Genomic DNA, 20,862 nt, shown 5'->3' on the forward strand with positions numbered 1-20,862 from the left:
TCACAAATCCATAATGTTCCTTTTAAACCCATGAAAAATCAATTATAAATAAAGCAAATCCACACCACACACAACCAAAAAACCAACCCACCAATTGCGAACCCTACCAATGGACCCAATTGACCATTGTGACCCAAAAAACACAACCAACACCACTGATCTTGCCTAGCCACCACGGATCTTCACCTCCACTACTGATTTGTAACCACCACCACCACCAATCTGAGCCTCTCTCTCTCCCTAACCCAAATCAAATCCATATCAGTGGTGAACAACGAAATGAGAGAGAGATAGAGATTTACTATTATATGTCCTTAGGGCATACGTTAGTAAAATTATTTTTTGAATGCTAAATAAATATTTTAAATATTATTTTAATGGTCACATCAATGCCTATTGTGCTAGTAGTGTACTTTGCCTATCACGTAGGCTATTTCTATTAGTAAGACCACCGTAGCGACTAAAATGAACTTTTTTTTAGATTTTAGGTATCATACAAAAGAAAAAGTGGAGCCTAAAAGAGGAATGAACCTAAAATATAAGAAAAAAAGAAAAGAAAAGAAAAAAGGTGTATCATTAGTAATTGCCCCACTCACTGATGGCAGGAAAGGCGGGGCATGTCTCCAGTTTAAATGAACTAAACTAAACCCTGGGCACTCAAAAAGAGTTTTAGGGTTTAGGAAGAAGATGGGGTTGGCCGGGATGGAAGTTCCAATTATCGGCTCCGATTCCGTCAACTGGGTTGAGCTCTTTGTCTCTCCTTCATCCTCTACTTCTACTTCTACTTCTACTTCACCGCCTTTCGCCCCTCTGACCGTACAGGATTACTCCTCCTCTTGCTCTATCATTCAACATCATCACGATTCTCCTACCTATCTCATATGGTTGGTATTCTTTCTTTCTTTCATTTTCATTTTCATTTTCATTGAATTGCTATTCTAATCGACTCTAGTATTCGCTGCAACAGGAGAATTCACAAAACCCTTCCTCATTCCCTTGAATTGCTACAGCTTTCTTCTTCTACCAATGCAGGTTTTCCTTCCGTCGGTCTTCGATTCACTTTCCCCGATGCGCTCTCTCCCTTCGCTTCTGTTTGTGTCTCCCAAAATCAGATTACTCTCTATGTTTTGACCATCTCGGGACTCGCTTACCTCTTAAAACTCACCAACAACATTTCCACCTATAATGTTTCCAATTCCACTTTCCCACCCGATCATCTTTTTGAGTTTGATATTCGTCGCACTCATTCCAACCATGGACCCATCACGTCTGTAGCAGCAACCGCAGGCTGTCTTGTAGCTGGCTTCAATGATGGATCTGTCTGCTGCTTCCAATTTGGCACCATACTTGACCACACTGCTCCTGGTATTATCATCAAATTCAAATTTCAACAATGTCTGTCACTGACTATTATCACTTTTTACCGCTAACATGCCTGCCTGCCTGCTTGCTTAGGTTTTGTCCATGAGCTGCGCGATGATTCAGGAATGGGTCGTTTGTGGGGTTTCATGTCCAGGTATCAAGAAACTGTTTCCGTATTTATTTCTCATATCATCCAAATCAATCTGAATTACAATGTGAAATATGATGGGTTTCTGCATAGTGTGTGTGTATATATATATGTATATTCAACAAAATGTTCCGTTAGCCAGTTAGATTGACGATCTAGATTATTTCCCCGTCTAACGGAAGTTCTGGCCATAATTTTTTTTAAGAATTTGCTGCTGTTGTGGGATGCTTATTTAAAGGTTTCCTATCTTGTAATAGGATATTGGCTGGTGATTAAGGTATTGGGAGAGTAGCATTTTGCGCTCAATTTTTTTTACTCTTGTTTCTTTGAGTTCAAACTGCTTTAGTGTATGTTTGGAATGGAGGGAGACAGGAAGACAGGGGAGGAGCATGAGCCACCCTTCCCCCCACTTCTCATCTCCACCCATCAAACATAGTATTAGATTTATCATGTCATTTGGCTTTAGGCCTCTTGATTTTGGTTGTAATGAATGAAGTGAGTTAATAGGAAGAAGATTCTTTGCACACACATATCTTTTATTATACTTATATAGGTCTTTACTTGCCTCTTGTTAAAGAATCAGTTCCAATATAAAAGAACACTCTTGATACTCTGGAAATCATGATTTTGGCATAAGCAGTATCAAATCATTGAATTTGTTTATTCTTTTTTTTTTTTTTTTGATAGGTATTGAATTTGATTGTTCTTGAAATTAAGATATGTGGTTATGGTGGCAAACTCAAGAGTGAGGATGAATTTTGAATAATTATAAGCAGTGTCAATTTATTCATTTTGATTATTCTTGAAAGTAAGATATGTGATTTTATGGTGGCAAGTTCAATAGTGAGGATGAAATTTTGAATATAAATAAACAGCATCAAAATATTTTTTTTAATAAGGTAAATAATTTCCTCTTATTAAGAAAAAGAGCTACCCATGTACACTAGCTGTATACAACTGGACACACTAGGACAAGGAAGAAAGAAAGAAAAAAATACTAATAATAAAACATTTAGGAAAACCTCTAGGAGGCCACATTTAGGCTGCTGCAACATCAAAATATTCATTTTGGTTATTTTTGAAAGTAAGGAATGTGATTTTATGGTGGCAAGTTCAAGAGTGAGGATGAAATATTGAAAGCTATAATAATTATGTTAAGGTGTAGGCTGCTGCAAAAGAAGAAAAATAAAAAGCTCTAAGAATAACGTACTGTGCTGCATATAGAGGCTGGGAAATCTCTGCTGTTGTGTAGTTGTATCTTTTTGTTATTGTTCTTGTTAGTTAGAAGGTGTTTCTCCTATTTTGTGTGTTGCTGGGCTTTATCTGTAATTTTGGCACTTGTTTTTCCAGGTATTGAGCTGTAACTTTCTTTCTTTGTTTCACAATAATAATAAGGTTACTGATCAAAAGGGGAAAAAAAAAAACATTAATAATAAGGTTGTATCTAGTGCACAAAGCTCCTATTTTTGTGGGGTCTGAGATTGGGGATTGCCGGATTGGTGATAGGTAGGTAGCCTTAAACCAATTGTTTTTTGGAGAGGTTGATTCCAGTACTCAAACTTGCGACCTGTTGCCTTTGGTGGAAGGCACTTGCCATCGCAGCAAGGCCCAACCTCTTTTTTATAATAGAAGAGTACTAAGTTTGTGGTAGTCATTAACCTACAGAAACTCTGTTTCATTGTTTGAATAAATTTTATCATTCATCCAAAAATAAAAAATAAAAACAAATAGAGAGAGAAATGTGATTTGATTTCATACTTCTAACCTACTGCGACCCATATCATCTCTTGCTTTCCTTCTATTGGGATTACTGAGGCCTTGATTTCCAGTCTTGTTGTTCATAATGCTAGTTATACTACTATAACTTGTTAATTTTTTTAATCACTGATTAACTTGTAAATATCTGTCATGCAGGGGTAGGATTGTAGGACCTGTGCAGGACTTAGTAATATATGAGGTGCATGGCAAACAATTTCTATTTGTGCTTCATTCTGATGGGATCTTACGAGTATGGGATAGTACAAGTCATAGCAGGATCTTTAGTCATTCAATGAGCATTCCAGAATTTGCAGGCAATTTCGATTACTTTCTTTTTTACATCCCAAACTTTCAATTTGTTCGATCATTGTATATTCATTTCTAGACTCCCGTTACCTCTCAAAAAAATTTGGACAAAAATTTATTATTCAGTGTGTTTGGGTGAGTATATTTTCCTTGGCTTATTTTTCTTAGGCAATAGAGGTGGTTGTAACGACAGGACAGAGGAAGGTGGGGTGGCCAGTGAAGGAGTAAAAGGTGGACAAAAAGGATGGTAAGGCAAAAAACCAAAAGGCGGTGGGAACGGTACTGGAAAGAAACCTGGGAATTGAGGAGGTGACAGGTTGTGAGGCTGTGGTAAAGAGGGGGGCAGAGGAGGGGTAGATGTTGGCTGAGTGGTAGGGATGGAGGGGGGAGGAAGAAGGGTAGGGAGGGGCATTGTAATTATCTCTTTTGTTTAGCCATAAATAATTGGGAACTAACAAAAACTAGCAGCTGATCCAAATGACATGAGGGTCTCAATTCGATTGGATTTAGGTTACCAAACACATAAAGGCAATGGACAAAATGCCAACAGGAGTTTATCTAAAGTCTAAATTGTTGAAACAAACCTTAAGATATACCCATTCAGCCGGGCAAAGTGCACGATAATATTTAGCACAACATACATTCAGTCTAATAATGTTTGGAAGAAAAATAAATTTAGAACTGGTAAAGGCCGCTCAGAATCCACAAAGCACCAGTTGTTGTCCATTAGGTTGGCATTGACTTGCTTCCAAGCATTTACTGGTTTGAAAGTTAATGCTGGAAAGAGTGAGATCGTTCCAGTAGGGGAGATTGGAAATATAGAGGCGTTGGCTAACATTCTTGGATGTAGGGTGGGTAGTCTGCCTATGAAATACCTGGGTATGCTGTTGGGCACCCCTTACAAAACAGCTTCTATGTGGAATCCTATTTTGGAGAGGATGGAGAAGAAACTCTCAGGTTGGAAGCGTTTTTACTTATCAAAGGGGGGTAGATTTACCCTGGTGAAGAGTACTCTTTCTAGCCTTCCTATGTACTATCTATCATTATTTGTCATTCCTGTTGCTGTGGCTCATAGATTGGAGCGTATTCAGAGGAAGTTTTTATGGGGATCTTCAGAGGAGTGTTTTAAATATCCATTGATGGCTTGGGAGAAGGTGTGTTTATCCATAGATTTGGGTGGTTTGGGGATCAAGAAGTTAGTGCATTTTAATAAAGCCTTGTTAGGGAAATGGTTATGGAGGTTTGGGCGGGAAGGCACTCACCTTTGGAAGAGGGTTATTGCATCTAAATATGGTGAGGGTCAAGGGGGGTGGACTACTAAAATATGTAGAAGGGCCCTCGGATGTGGTCCGTGGGGTGGTATTCATGATGGGTGGGAGAGTTTCTCCAACCATGTGGCCCTAGTGGTGGGGGATGACACTCGTATTCTCTTTTGGCATGATAAGTGGGTTGGAGATAACTCGCTTAAAATGCTCTATCCTCAGTTGTATGTGTGTTCTAATGACAAGGAAGCTTGCATTTCTGATGTTTTATGATACCAGGAGGGTGGTGACAATAGAATATGGAATTTGAGATTTCATAGGGATTTTCATGAAAGGGAATTAGGGGCTGCCTTCTCTTTCCTTGAGTTTGTTCAATCCTGAATCCCTAGGGGTGGCAGGAGTGACTCTTCTCATTGGTGTCTCAAAGGGAATGGCAAGTTTGATACCTGGTCCTATTACAATATCATTAGGGGTGCAGCTGCCTCCAACTTTCCGTGGAAGGGAGTTTGAAAAGCTAAGATCCCTAGGAGGGTGGCATTTTTTGTGTGGATAGCGGTTCATGGGCAGATCTTTACATTGGATAATCTTAAACTTAAGGGGCGCATTTTGGCGAATAGGTGTTGTATATGCCATCGGAATGAGGAAACTGTGGATCATCTTCTCCTCCACTGTCCGGTTGCTCATTCTCTGTGGGTTTATATGTTTCAGATCTTTAGGACACAATGGGTCATGCCAGGCAATGTGGAAAGCTTAATGTATTGTTGGAGTTTTTGGCTGGGAAAATTTAATTCAGACATATGAAATATGGTTCTTGGTTGTTTGATGTGGATTGTTTGGAAGGAAAGAAATCGACGTTCTTTTGAGGATACCGAGAAATCCTTGGTTCAATTACAAGTTCTATGCCAAAAGACTTTATTTGATTGGTCTAGGTGTTGGGGCTTCTCGGATTGCTCCACTATTGTTGAGTTCATTTCTTCTCTTAGTTTTACACTTCATGTTTTTTCTTATTCTTTGTTATTATTTGTTTGTTTGTTGCTTCTCCTTGTGTTCACTATCATGAACACCTTGTATTGGCTCTCATTTGTTTTCATTTTGTTTTAATAATATATATATATATATTTTATAGGTAATCAGAAAACTATTATAAATGAGAAAAAAGGAAAAGTACAAGTTGTTCATGATGATGAACAACAAGAAAAAATAAAACAGACATCACAACAAAAGGAGTAATCAGGAAACTAAGCTAAGAGAAAATATAAACTCAACGAGAGAAGAACAATCAGTAAAACCCAGCAACGAGACCACTCCAAAAGACTGCGTTGGCATAAAACCTTTAACTCATCCAACGTCTTCTCATTATCCTCAAAGAAACAACGATTTCGTTCTAACCACACAATCCTCATTAAGCATCCTGGAACCAAATTCCAAATGTCCAAATTATGTTTCCCAAGCCACTGATGCCAACAAGATAACAAACCTGCCACTGAACCTGGTATAACCCAATGAATACCAAAAGCCTGAAGTATAAAAGACCATAGGGAATGAGTAATAGAACAATGAAGAAGAAGGTGGTCAACCGACTCCTCATCACAACAACAACACATGCAACACCAAGAAGCCAACGGACTCAAAACCTCCATTATTAGAAGAAACAAAAGCGGTGATAATGGATCCCCTTGTCTCAATCCACAAGAACTACCAAAAAAACCTTCAAGAGAACCATTTACCAGGACCAAAAAATGGATAGAAGTAACACAAGCCTTAATCCACCCCATCCATTTCAACCCAAAGCCCATCTGATCCAGCAAATAAAACAAGGCCTCCCAGTTCACATGGTCATATGCTTTTTCAATATCAAGCTTGCAAACCACACCCGGTAATCTACTCTTCAACCTGCTATCTAGACATTCATTTACAATAAGCACTGAATCCAGAATTTGCCTACCCCTAATAAACAAATTTTGAGAGTCAGAGATAAGATTATCCAAAACCGCCCTCAACTTATTAGCCAACACCTTGGATAGCAACTTGTACGCACTACCCACCAAACTAATGGGGCGAAAGTCCTTAATGTTAACAACATTACACTTCTTCAGAATTAAAGTGAGAAACGAAGCATTCAGAGACCGTTCAAACACAGAGTGCCGATGAAAGTAATCAAAGAAATCCATGACATCCTTTTCCACAATACTCCAACATTTGTGAAAAAAAGCCATGGTGAAACCATTAGGACTGGGGGCTTTATCACCCTCCATCTCCCTTAAAACCTGGATGACTTCCTCCTTTGAGAACTTCTTCTCTAAGGACAACCTCTCTTCCTCTTCAATGCAAGCAAAATCTAATCCATCCATAGTAGGACGCCTCACCTCATTTTCCTCATACAACTCCTGGTAGAAGAGAACTAACTGAGAGTGTACATCATCCTCATCCTCATAAAGAACACCCTCCACCTCTATCCTCTTAATCAGATTAGCATATCCATGAGAATTTGCTAATCTATGAAAGAAATGAGTATTATTATCTCCCTCCTTCACAAACAAAGCACGAGACTTTTGTCTCCAGGAAATTTCCTCAAGAGAAGCCAAATGCTCTATGTTCCCTTTAAGATGAATGCGATGAATCTGATCCTCATTTGAAAGATCCACCAACTCCTCTCTAGCATCTAAGCCCATAAGTTCAGTCAGCAAAAGCTTCTTTCTACAAGCCAAATCACCAAACTCCTCCTTGTTCCACTTTTTTAAATCTGCTTTCAAAGCCTTCAACTTTTGTGCCAAAATAAAAATTGGGGAGCCCGTAAAACTGTAACCAATCCACCATTGCTGAACTCTATCGACAAAACCCTCAGCTTGCAACCACATGTTTTCAAATTTAAAGGCACTTTGGCCTCTTCGAACAACACCAGCTTCCAACAAAAGCGGACAATGATCAGAAATAACATGAGGAAGTACCCGTTGGGATATATTCCCAAAGTGTTCCTCCCATTCTAGAGAAACTAAAGCCCTGTCAATTCTTGACATAGAGGGGATATCAGAATCTCTAAACCATGTAAAGGAAGCCCCCTCTAATGGTAGATCAACTAAAGAGTTACTCTCTATAAAGTCCAAGAAGGCAAACATAGCAGGGCTGAACGATTCACAGCCAAGTCTTTCACTTGGGTACCTGATAATATTAAAGTCCCCTACTAAACACCATGCCATGGGCCACCTGACGCGCACCCGTAATAACTCCTCCCACAAAAGAGATCGCTGTCTGTCATCATTAGGGCCATATACACCTGTACAAGCCCAAACAAAGTCATCCACCACCCCTCTCAATAAGACACTGATAGAAAACTGTCCAACAATAACATCCATCTTTTCGAAGACCCTCTTATCCCAAATCAGCAAGACCCCTCCTGAAGTCTGGACAGCATCCAAAGCATCCCAATCAATAAAAGGACTACCCCATAAACTTCGTACAAAAGCAGTGTCAATAGAAGCTAGGTAATATTCTTCTTACTTATCAAAAAAAAAAAAAAAGGAAACTAGCAAAGTAAATAAACATTTGTAACTAGAAAAAATTGAAAAAGCTGTAATAAATTAGAACATAAGCTTAATCAAACACACTTTGTCTTACTTTTGGATACCTTAAATGATACACTATTCATTGATTAGGTTTTGTGAATGAACTCTGGCTCAAATGACACTTCCTCTCTCAAATGACAAAAATTTGGTCTATTCAGCGAATTTGCTGTATCACCAGGAAAATATTGAAAAGGTGTTTAGAAAAATTAGGCAATCATGAATTAGGTGCTCAATTAGGTGTTCAGCAAATATGATTCTGTTTGCATGAAGTTCTCACAATTAGGCCATGTTTGGATTTTGCAAAACTCAGTTTTGTTAACTCATAACCAAAAACAGTGGGCCCCACATATATAAACATTGTTTGGCTGAGAATTGGGTTAGTTCACTCAGTTAACAAAATTGAGTTTTTGGAGACGTGAGTTAACAAATTTGGAAACAAGAAAAGCTTGTTTCAAGTTATGAAATATGAGTTTTGTGGCAATATTGTAATTTCATTCACTAAATGGGACCCACTGCAGTGTCTTGTCTAATCACTTTGACTCTCTTTCTTTTTTGTTTTTTTTGCTAAAACTCTCTTCTTCTTTTTTGGTTCTTTTTCTTTCTTTCTTTCTTCTTCTCTTCACGTCTGCTTCTCTATTTCTTCTTTTCTCTCTTTTTTCTTTCTTTCTTATTTCTTCTTCTCCCACCCACTGCTCAGTTCTTTCTTTCTTATGAAATATGATTGCCATACCATATTTCTCTCTCTGTTTCCCAGATGAATTGGTGTCTTATTGCAGCAATTGAAGCTCAAATTATAAAACATTTTTCCAAATGCAAACAAAAACAGACTGATTCTGTAAAAAAAAGAAAAAAGAAGTAGAAAGCAAAAGATTAAGTGGGTATTATGTGAAAATGAATAAATAATGGTGTTTTTGAAGAATGGTAGTGATTGTGCTATGGAACAGAGTGAGCAAAAAAAAAAGGAATTCAGGGGATGAGATTACCTGAGTTTTCACTTTTCAGTTTATGGATCGGAAATGGGTCCGGAGCCACGGAAGGTGACAAAAACCTCAGTGGATCGGTGCTATGCTCTAACGTGATTGGTGGGTTTGAGGTGTTTGAGAGGGGAAAGTGAAAGGGGAAATGAGTTTGCACTGCACAGTGAAAAAGGAAAGTGCTTGGCCAAAACAATTTTGTTCAATCTGCGGGTAACCTGTACTGCACAATGGTCAGCCCGTGGGTCCCACAAAAAGTTGAGTTTTTGTGAGTTTTTAGGAAAAAATCAGAACTGGGTTTAGTTGCCAAACAAGGGTGGGAGTGTTTTGAGGATTTTTAAGTTATGAGAAATGAGTAATAGGGTGATGAGTGATGAGCGATGGGATTTGAGTGATGAGTTAACTATCACTCAGCAACCAAACAAGGCCTTATAGTTGGTGCGTGGAACAAAAAATATTGATGATGAGAAGTGAAGGTGATGCAACAATGTCAAAGGTGATTGGTTTCAAGCAAATATTTGGCATTGAAAGGAATGTAGTGAAGTTTGCTCCGCTGTAAGTCTGCTACTCATGCTTTATGGAGTGAAGTTTTTTTTCATTTTTGGGATTCAGTGGGTGATGCTAAGGGCAGTTGCTTCTCTTCTTTTTGCATGGAGGAATTGTTTGGGGAAACACTCTTCCAATGTTTGGAATATGCCAGCTTGTTTGATGTGGTTAATTTGGAGGGAATGAAATACTCGTACATTTGAAGATATTGAGAGATCTGTTAATCTTTTAAAGTCTTTGCTAGTTGGGACCTTGTTTGAGTGGTCTCGGATTTGGGATTTTACGCAATGTATTTTTCCATTTTTGATTTCCTACAATTTGCTAATTCTTCTTTTTGATTTTTTTGTATTTGTTTCAAGTACATTTTGTTCACCATCGTGAACATGATGTACTTTTGTTCAATAAAGATTCTATTACTTATCCAAAGATAAAAAGGAATGTAGATGGATTTACTGAAGATTTGAAAGCTTACATATTGTGTAGAGATTTGGCACTTTTTGAGAGTGGATTATGCTGCTGGGTCTAGCAATAGTTGGCATGAAACTTGGACAATGTTAATGAGATTCTACGAGAAGTTTTGCATTAGATAGAATCTTTTTCTCAATGAGAGAAAAAGAGATGAGAGACCATGTTTATGATAGTTGTAAATGGGTATTTCTATTACAGATGCCAATGAGCTCCAGCTCAATGCACCTCTTTTGCAATAGGAAGGTGGACGGTGATGTCATAGGTTCAATACTCACATTGATGTTTGTGTAACTTACCAAGAGAAAAAATATTATTAACCATGCTACCCCTGTCATCTAAATAAAAACATTTTTTTTTTTGGTTTATTTTTTTTGTGAGCATTTAAAATGCCATGTCAAGATGACATAATTTACCTATATGTACATGTTTCTTCTTTGACCTTTTCATCTATGTTTTTGTTTTCAATATTGATGGAAAATTTTGACGTAAGAAAAAATTTGGGAATTTGTCTATTTGTGCTTGTAGTGGGTTGGTCAGGAGATGTGGATCTAGGGTTTAAAGTTGTAGAATTAAGGGTTAGACCTTTTCATCTATGTTTTTTTTTTTTCAATATTGATTAATATGTTTTTTTTGATAAGTAATAAAACTTTATTAAAATTAAAAACATAGACCATGTACACAGATTACAAACAAACTAAGCACCGAAAGGACAATAGTCACGTATCTGAAACATGTGATCAAAGGAAAATAGAGAGGAAGCATTCATCCACTCAAATAAAGATTTGAGAAGAATAAGCTTAAGATCAGGCACTGATTTCTCCCATCCCTCAAAAGTCTGCATTCCTCTCACACCAAAGGCGCCACATGAGACAATGGAGGATCTTGCTCTAGATTGTATGACTTTTGGGTCCACCTAACCTTCTGTTCCAGCTATTGAGGAGATCTTCAATACCCTCTGTCATAACCCACAAGACCCCAGACAATTTGAAAATCATGTTCCATAATGCATAAGCAATAGGGTAATGAATAAGCAGATCATAGAGAAAATCTGGGTTCTAGGGTTTTGATAATGGTTTGATTTGGGGTTGTAAGGAAGTAGGAAAAAGGAGAAATATATGATGTTCAAGGTTGTATGAACAGAACCCGTAAACAATAGCATAAGAATTAGAAGAAGAAAAGAGAGAATAGAGAGGGTAAAAGAACACACAAAGGCCAACATGCATCAATGCTCAAGACACTCAATCTTTTTATTAATAAACTCCATCTATTCTTCAAGAACATAAATTATATATAGCTAAAAGCTTATTGTTTCCAATGGAGACATCCAAGGTTCAAATTCCCCCTCCCCAACTAGCAAACTGGACTGAGCAGAAATAAATATGACTAGTAACCTAAAAACCTAATAAGGTAATCACTAATGAAAGACTAATTTGGACCCAAAGAAAAGAAAACATAAGATAAGTCTCAACTAAATCAATACAATAACCTTGATTCGCAAGAATTGCAGAAATGGCAACTTTGCCATTGAATACAAAAACTGACCATAACTTGTTATTAAATAAAGACCCAATTTTTTTTTTTTTATTTTATAATCCTAAGACACATATAACTAGATCTTTAAAACCACATTAAATTTTACTTCAAGTTGGACTCCACACGTGGTCCCATAAAATAAATCTTGAATATAGATAAATTTGTGTAGTAACTAATTAATCTTCATGGTTACATCAATTTTTTAGTTGCTTATGGTTACTGTAGCGTGTACTTATTTCTACAACGTTTGCTTCTTTCTTGTACTTTCAGGAGCTACTTTTAAAAGGTTATGGGTGGGCCAAGTTGAAAATGATTCAAGCATAATTCCATTGGCTATCTTGTATGGAGAAACCTCGGTATGTATTTTTCTAAATGATACCAAATGTTTAACTTGTTTTCCAAAGCCTAAAAAGTTTTGTTGTTGAAAATCATTTGTCTCAAAACCTTAGGGTATAGAAAATCGTTATACTAAAGTGACTAAACAGCCCCCCATCCTAATAACAACGAACCCATTACAGGTCTTATAGTGCATAACAACAAGTGGGGTTTCCTTAAGTCAAACTGAAGATCTATTAGGTATTCCTAAGTCTAATTGATGTCATGATGCAAACAATCAATTCTTATATTAGAAAGTGGACTAACAATATATATTAAGTATCATTTACTAACTGATATAAACTAGTCAATTTAAGCTATTAGCAAGTGATTAACAATGCATATTAAGCACAATGTTTACTGAAAAGCCCTTTACATAAGCTTGGAATTGCACACAGATCCTGATTGGAAACAAATACACTTTCTTCCAACCTGCTGATCCCAAGTATGATGATTGTAGAGTCCTAAATTCTTAGTTCTTTGTGGAAGAGTATAAACCTCTAATTAGTAGTACTCTACTCTTCCTAGATACTACTAAACTTGAGTAGGACAAACATGGGAATTATTTTTCTGGTGTAAGCAACCTTTGTTGGATTTATCAGCTCCATCATAATTATTTCTCCAGCTAATAGGATGATAAAAGGATGGAGGGTTATTATGCTCAATTCAAAAAACATGTGAGTAGCTTAGCATCTTTTTATTTACTTATTTATTTTATTTTTTTAATTGGTAAGTTACGCGTGAGCCCAGTGGGTCTTCAATCCAAAACCTCACCCTCTAACCATTTTTTTAAATTCAATTGTTACAATAAGAAGAGGAGGGGGATTCGAAGCCTGATTATCAATATAAAGGGAACCAAGCTATGCTATTGAGTTACAAGGCTCTTAACTTGACCAAGTATTTTGAGGAGTTTTTTATGACCATCTCTATGGATATTAGAGCCACGTAGAGGCAGGGAGTGTCTGCATGCTGCTTGGTTCCTTTTTGGCCTTCATCATATGTTCCTTTGTGCTTGATGTGCTGTGTATGGGGAGAGATGATTGTTCGCATTTTTGAAGATTGTGAACTAGCACTATTTTAGCTGAAACTTTTGTTCATGTCTTTACATGAATGAGAGCTGCTGCTAACATGTCTACATCTCCACTACAACACTTCATAGATTAGCTGAATTTTAGAAGATAATTTGTATTTTTTTTTCTTCTTTTTGGGTGTCCTTTGTATACTCTTCATGTACTAGGGTTGCGCCACTTTTGCACTATTAATTGATTACAATTATCCATAAAAGATTATAAAAAAAACGGTTTGAGGGGAATTCATTTGGTAGAATTTTGAATTAATTCTTTTAGTATTAACTCTCCCTCTCTCTCTCTCTCTCTCGCAGCAATTGATGATAATCAGATAGCCCATTCAGATCATTTAGTTTGTTATAACTTACTATTTTATTGTTTCAAAGTTCAATGTTCAGCTGATAATCACATCTAAAACTCTCCAAAGTAGGTAGAAAGTATGTGATCATGGCTTACCAAATGTACACGCTTGTAGGGATGATGATTTGATTCCTTGCCAAAAAAGAAAGAGTAATGATTCTATGTAACACTTAAAAACTATAGTTTGGCTGGTAGCATAAGTTGGTTTTTCGTTACTTATAAATGTTCAGTGATATATGCCCAAGCTGATATTTTGCCCATCATGATGGATTTCTTGGTTCAACTTTAGGAAGTAAGCTTGGAGATGATCTATGTATATGGCCTCCATTGTAGTTTTGGTGACAGGACCATTTTGTTGCTGGAGCCTTCTGTTCAAAATATACTTTTGGAGGAGGTAAACGATTGGTTTGTCCATCCATTGCTTTTCTATTTTTCGTATGTGGAGAATTATTCATTGCACCAAATTTACTACTGCCCTGATTTTTTCAAGGGGGGATGCATTGATGTCAAACTTACCTCAGACAAGATATGGATACTGAAAGATAACGGATTGGTGTTTCACAACTTGTTATTTACAATTGTTAATGTGTAAGTCTATTTGTGCCTGTTAATTTTGTGTTCACCTTGTTTCTTTCTAATGTTAAATTATACCATAGATTTGATCAGCCTTCTTGCTATCTTGATATTTTAGGCTTAGTATGTCCCATACAAAAATGAGGCAATTACCTCTATGCCACTTTTTGGCTTGAGTATGTTTATAACCTTCAGCTGGTTTTGGCTTGCCCCTTGAATAAGTTGAGCAGCGAAATCTTAGATTTTTTCCTGAAAATGTTGCTACTTGCTAGTTCTGTCCACCCCCCCCCCCCCTTTTTTTTTCTTCTTGTTTTTACACTAATGATTTCTTTTTACAATATCTTTTCCTATTCCTTGGTAATATTTCAGTCTTAGGCTGCGTTTGTTTCGACGATAAACGCTTTCAGGAAATTGTTTTCCGCGTTTGCGGGTGTTTGGCAGGTGCTGAAATTTTAGTCAAACGGAAAATTAGCATCAGTTGACTGTAAATTACTGCCCCCCACCCGGAAATGATTTTCCATTTGTATTTTACCTTCAATTGGTTTCAGTCCTCATTTTCCCTCTCGGCTTCTCGCATCGTTAGTCACTCCAGACAAGCTCCACTCCCTGCCTCAAGCCAGTCCGAGCTTCACCTCCGTCCGACGAGCGCTGCCACTCTCCCACGGTGAGTTTCCTCCACCGTTTCTCGCAGTCTCCTTCACACACCAAACGACCCACACCTCCGGCCCACTCGACGAAACCTCACCCACACACCTCCGATCCCCACACACCTCCGGCCCACTGGACAAACCCACACCCACACACCTCCGACCCACTTTACCAGCCCACCAACGGCGCGAGATCACGCCATGACCCACCGCGAGATCGCGTCATAACCCAGATCGCGTCGTTGCACCCTGGCACTGCGATCTTGCGTAGTCGCACCCCAGCACCGATTGCGCACCCCAGCACCGATCGCAATAGCGCACCCCAGCATCGCGATCGCGCCGACACACCCCAGCCCCCGCGATCGCGCCGACGCACCCCAGCCTTCACGATCGCGCTGTCGCACCCCAACCTTCGCGATCGCGCTGCCTTCGCGATCCTTGATCGCGCCTCCTCCTTCGCGATCGCGCTGCTTCTCTCTCGGATTTTATGATTTTTTTTTTTTTGGGTTTTGTTTCTTTTGTGATTCTACTGAGAAATGATGATAAATATTTGTTTGGAAGTTGAGAAAATGTGAGCATCAAGTAAAAAATGTATTTTCTATAATATTTTCAAGATCACAACCAAACACCTGAAAATATTTTTCAAAGTATTTTTTAAAATGCCATCAAACACCTAAAAATATTTTCCTTTTCGGAAAATATTTTCCTTTCTTGAAAACATTTTTCGGAATTGCTTTACTGTCGAAACAAACGCACCCTTACATGCATATATGTTAGCACTTACAGAATGAAGAACTATGGAGAGATTGTTTTATGTGTAAGCTAAATATTTGTTCCCAAACTGCAATAAAGTGAGATTTAAAACCAGAGTTTCTTAGAGGTTTTAAGTTGGTATTGTGTGCTCACATGCATGTGTTTATTTTTATTTTCACAAATATATATGATATGTAAACATTTCATTACTCTTCTATCTGATTGTAATTTTTTATTCTTTATATGTTTCCTGTCCATATATATTACTGTCCAAGGTTAATTTATTCTGAAACATCATTGTTAGGGAAGAAGCGCAATGTTATGCCTTGCAGGAAGAGTTTGTGGCTGACCAGCTATTTCAAAGTTCTGAACATTCTTCAGATGATCTCCTTTGGATAACACATTCAATATTTTCATCTGGAAAGGTACTGCATCTGGTGTTGTAATCTTATGTTTCTTAACTTTCTGCTGTTCATGGCTTTCAAGTTACTAATTGAAAAGGCCAGGTTTTAAACTGGAGCTTAAATACCTCCTGCTTGCATGAAAAAAAAAAAGAACTTCTGTTGTCATGGTTTTTTGTTTTGTTTGTATGAACACATGCACAAGTCTCATGAATGAATGCACAAACGTGTACAATTGCTGGTCTTGTTTCCCGCAAAAATCCAACTTCATTGGAACTTCTGGATTTATAGCCTCTTTATTCTGTGCATGGATTGTGATTCATTTGGAATAATTGAAATTTCAATTTTTTCATTTAGCATGTTTATGAAAAGTTTCCACTTTCATTTGGAGTTTTAGGAACATAGATACCTAAAATGTATTACTAAAGAAAAGCTTTCTGAAACCAAAACCTTTCTTTCTATTTATCTTTTTATTTATTTATTTATATTCAGTTAAATTTTCAGCTGAACCCAAGAGGATAGCTTTTCCAAATCTTTATTTTTTTTGGGGATATGTAATAAGTTTTTATTATATCAAAAAAGGGACGCCCTAGTACAAAGGAAGTGTACAGGGGTCAAAAAATCAAGTACAAAAATTACATAATCAAGTAAATCAAGAAAAGAAGAAAATGATTGGTTTTGCAAAGTTGACAACCAATCCAATAAGGTTCTAAAGAAAAATAAATTGAGATCTAGCATGGATCTCTCATTATTTTCAAAACACCTGCTAGTTCTTTCCCTCCAAAGACACCACATTAAACAATTGGGAACAATTGTCCATATATGATCATTTCGTTGACGACCAAACCTACCTTGCTAGCAAGCTAGGAGCCCCACAACTGGCTTTGGCATAGTCCAACTAACTCCAAATAGACCGAGAACCATAGACCATGGATCTATAGCAACCAAAAAATAAAGGAAAAGATGGTCAACTGATTCACCATTACACTTTCACGTATACCACTAATCCAATGTCCAAACCTTCTTTTTTCTTAAATTGTCAATCATCAGAAATTTCCCCAAAGCAATAGTATAGACAAAGAATGCCACTTGAGAAGGGATCTTTTGCTTCCATATGCTTTTCCAAGGGAAACAAAAATTGTTAGAGCCAACTAGAAGACGATAATAAGAACTAACTATAAACCCCTTTTCTATCTGGTTTCTAGCTCATTTTATTCTTACCAATTCCCCTTATAGAAGAGCCATATATGGTATCCATGAAACTCAACAAAGCCTCCAATTCCCAGTCATGGATAGCCCTAAAAAAACCTACATCCCAATGAAGGACACCGTTATTGCACTTCAAAAGCTCAGCCACACTTGCCTCCTTATCTCGGCAAATTCTAAATAGTTCAAGATAGCTAACAACAAGAGGAGTCTCCCTACACCCCCGGTCTAGCCAAAACTTCACCCTCGACCAATCTCAATTTCATACAATATTTAACAGGATAAAGAAGGTCATCCCTGGACAATATTTTTCCACAAATTAACACCATTGGGATCAGCAACTGAACTGGTACACCAACCACCCCATACACATCCATATTTCACTTACCCTATACACATCCATATTTCACTTCTATCACTTTTCGTCAAAGAGCATCCCTTTTAAGCCCAAATCTCCACAACCACTACCCAAGCAATGCTTCATTAAAAAGTCTTAACTTCCTTATCTCCAAACCACCTAAAGAAAGAGGAGTACAAATAGTGACCCATTTAACTAGGTGAAATTTGGGTTCATCCCCTAGACCACCTAGTAAGAAATTCCATTGAAGTTTTGCAATTTGGTTAGCCACAAAAACAAGGATAGGAAATAAAGAGAGAAAATAAATAGGTAAATTTGATAGAGTACTTTTAATTAAAGTGAATCTACCTCCCTTGGATAAGTACAAGCGTTTCCATCCTGCTAATCTCCTTTCCACCTTCTCCAAAATCGATCCTGCCACTCTCCTTTCTACCTTCTCCAAAATTGGGGTTCATATTGATCGTCTTATCCTTGAATTTTGCACACAAAAGAAGACCCAAATATTTCATTGGGAGAGTACCTTGCTTATAGCCAAGGACATTCAATAATAACTCAATATTATGAATCACTCCCACAGGAACAAATTCTGACTTACCCAGATTTATTTTTAGACTTGAAACAACCTCAAACCTAATGAGCACCATACGAAGAATCAGAATCTGATCAAGGTCGGCATCACAGAAAATAAGAGTATCATCAGCAAATAGGAGATGAGACACTACCAAAGATCTTCCCTCTAAATCACCCACACGAAAACCTGACATGTGACCTTTATGGACAACTTTATCTAACATTCTTCCAAGAGCATCCATGACCAAAGCAAATAACAAAGGAGACAAAGGATCGCCTTGTCTCAACCCTTTGGAGCTCTCAAAAAAACCACAAGGAGAACAATTAATGAGAATATAAAAACAAATAGATAATAGAAAAAAGAAAATCCATTGCCTCCATTTATCAGAGAAAACACTACACTAGCAAATTCATAAGAAAGCCCCAATTCACATGATCAAAAGCCTTCTTAACATCTATTTTACAGAGTAACCCTGACTAATCTTCAATCTACTGTCAAGGCATTCATTAGTAATAAGTACAAGTTTGAGAATTTGCCTAAAGCTGAAATGATATCTCCCATGACTGTGTAGTGGAGACTGTGTAGTGGAGTAGCCAAATAGGGCGAAAGTCCTTGACTTCTACTACTGCAGTTTGTTTTTTATGGAATGAGAGTAATGAAGGTTTTACTTAATCTTTTTTCAAACTGACCTTTAGCATAAAAATGGTGAAACATAGCCATAAGATCTAGTTTGAGAATCTCCTAGCAAGTTTGAAAAAATGCCATTGGAAAACCATCTGGCCTAGAAGTTTTATCGCCATTAAAATCCTTAATGACTTCAAATATCTCTGCCTCCTCAAAAGGTGTTTCTAACTAGTCCACATTATCTCAGGATATTGTTGGAATTTCCAGCTCATTTGAAATGGTCGATCAACTTGCTACGTAGAGTATAAATTCATGAAAGATTGAGTAATACAAATCACAATCATATCCTAATTGGAAGAAAAACTCCCATTAACCATAAGATTCTCAATACTATTATTTCTTCTATTAGAATTGACCATCTTGTAAAGAAATCTTATATTGGAATTCTCCTCCCTCTAGTGCAGCACCCTAGACTTTTGTCTCCCACTAATCTCTTCTAATAAAGTGATCTTCTCAATTTCAGTATGGAGATTTCCCTGTTCTAATTTTTCCTTAGTTGTTAGGGCGAGTCTTCCCTCTAACACCTAAAGCATTTAAATTACTCCATAACCGCTACTTTTTAGTAGTGACATTTCCAAACTCTGCTTCATTCCTCTTTTTTGGATCCAATTTCAAAGTTGTCGACTTCTTAGCCAATATATAGCTAGGAATTCCTTGAAATAGATAAAATGCCCACCAAACCTTCACTTTATCTCAGAACCTCTACGCCATCAACCACATATTTTCAAAATGAAAAGGAATTCACCCTCGAAAAAAATTAGAAAGTGCACTGATAAAACTCTAGACATCCTTTTTTGGGAGAAATTAGTGAAATGATCTGCCAAAAGTGGAAAGAAGAGAAGCTAATCTATTCTAGATGCTGAGCAGGAATTAGACCATGTTTAAAGGCCCCTTTCCATAGGGATATCCATTAGCCCATGAAGAGAGATGAAGTCAGAAAATTCGTACATAGATTGGGTATAACTTATAGCCTTGAATCTCTCTGATGGAAAACGAATTACATTAAAGTCGCCTCCTAGACACCATAGCAAATTCCACCAACTGATAAGTCTTGCCAGTTCCTCCCACATTTCTTTACGTTTCCTGTTCAAATTTGGACCATAGACACCCGTGAAAGCCCACTCAAATTGATCACCAATATTTTTAAATCTGCAAGAGACTGAAAAATATCCTACCGCTTCCTCGACATTTTCCATTACCCTTCAATCCCACATGAGCAGAATGTAGCCAGAAGCACCTTCAAAACCCAAATACAACCAATCTATATAAGAACAACTCCAGATACTTTGAAAAATTCTTCTAGTAATCAACTCTAGATTAGTCCCCTGCAAACAAACAATATTAGCCCTCCAAGTACTGCAAGGTCTTATCACAGTCAGGTGTGGATGTCAAACCATTTTGAGTCTCTACGAACTCATCAATGCCAAGAAACCTAGCTGCAGCACCATCGGAACATTTGACCACTGGGAATAGCGTCGTGGTGCGTGTCGGTTCAAATTGAGACTGAATTGGCTCAAGCCTATGCTTCATCGGAACTCAAAAACACCAAAGGACCCATCTCAGTGCTCATCGAGACACATGGCTTAGGGTCGACTGATGAAATGTGGGAGACACTTGCTAGCCAACGCTTTGCACTCTCTTTACCCATGAACACTGAACAAAGAGAGTCCCTACATCTCTGATAAATACGTAACATGTAAAAAGTACCTCCCTCTTTAACCAAGAATTTGAAAGTTTTTGACTCAATGAAAAAGAAAATGGAAGCTCCCATGATGACAAGAAAAAACTAAAAATTTTGTGACTAATCCGAAGTAGCCAGGCCTCCAGTGACCAATCCTACCATTCATGGAATAACAATCATGTTGAACGTGATATTTCAGCAATTGTTATTCCCCTTCTTTGCTTATTGACCAATTTTTGACCAATGTTTTGAGGGAAAAAAGGTCC

General features: G+C 37.5%; 1 protein-coding gene across 3 annotated transcripts in view; it reads left to right on the plus strand.

Annotated features, from left to right (window-relative positions):
* The first annotated feature begins 557 nt into the window (after positions 1-557).
* Positions 558-20,862, plus strand: part of LOC142631212 (nuclear pore complex protein NUP160) — a 37,946-nt gene continuing 17,641 nt past the window's right edge. For all 3 annotated transcript variants that reach the window (XM_075805326.1, XM_075805327.1, XM_075805328.1), the window contains exons 1-8: positions 558-884; positions 968-1,365; positions 1,456-1,516; positions 3,425-3,582; positions 12,191-12,276; positions 14,012-14,116; positions 14,213-14,310; positions 16,000-16,120. In XM_075805326.1, the coding sequence (XP_075661441.1) occupies positions 688-884; positions 968-1,365; positions 1,456-1,516; positions 3,425-3,582; positions 12,191-12,276; positions 14,012-14,116; positions 14,213-14,310; positions 16,000-16,120 (1,224 nt within the window). In that variant the 5' untranslated portion in view covers positions 558-687. The remainder of the gene's footprint in view (positions 885-967; positions 1,366-1,455; positions 1,517-3,424; positions 3,583-12,190; positions 12,277-14,011; positions 14,117-14,212; positions 14,311-15,999; positions 16,121-20,862) is intronic.

Source organism: Castanea sativa, chromosome 4, assembly GCF_040712315.1.
Source record: "Castanea sativa cultivar Marrone di Chiusa Pesio chromosome 4, ASM4071231v1".
Taxonomy (NCBI): domain Eukaryota; kingdom Viridiplantae; phylum Streptophyta; class Magnoliopsida; order Fagales; family Fagaceae; genus Castanea; species Castanea sativa.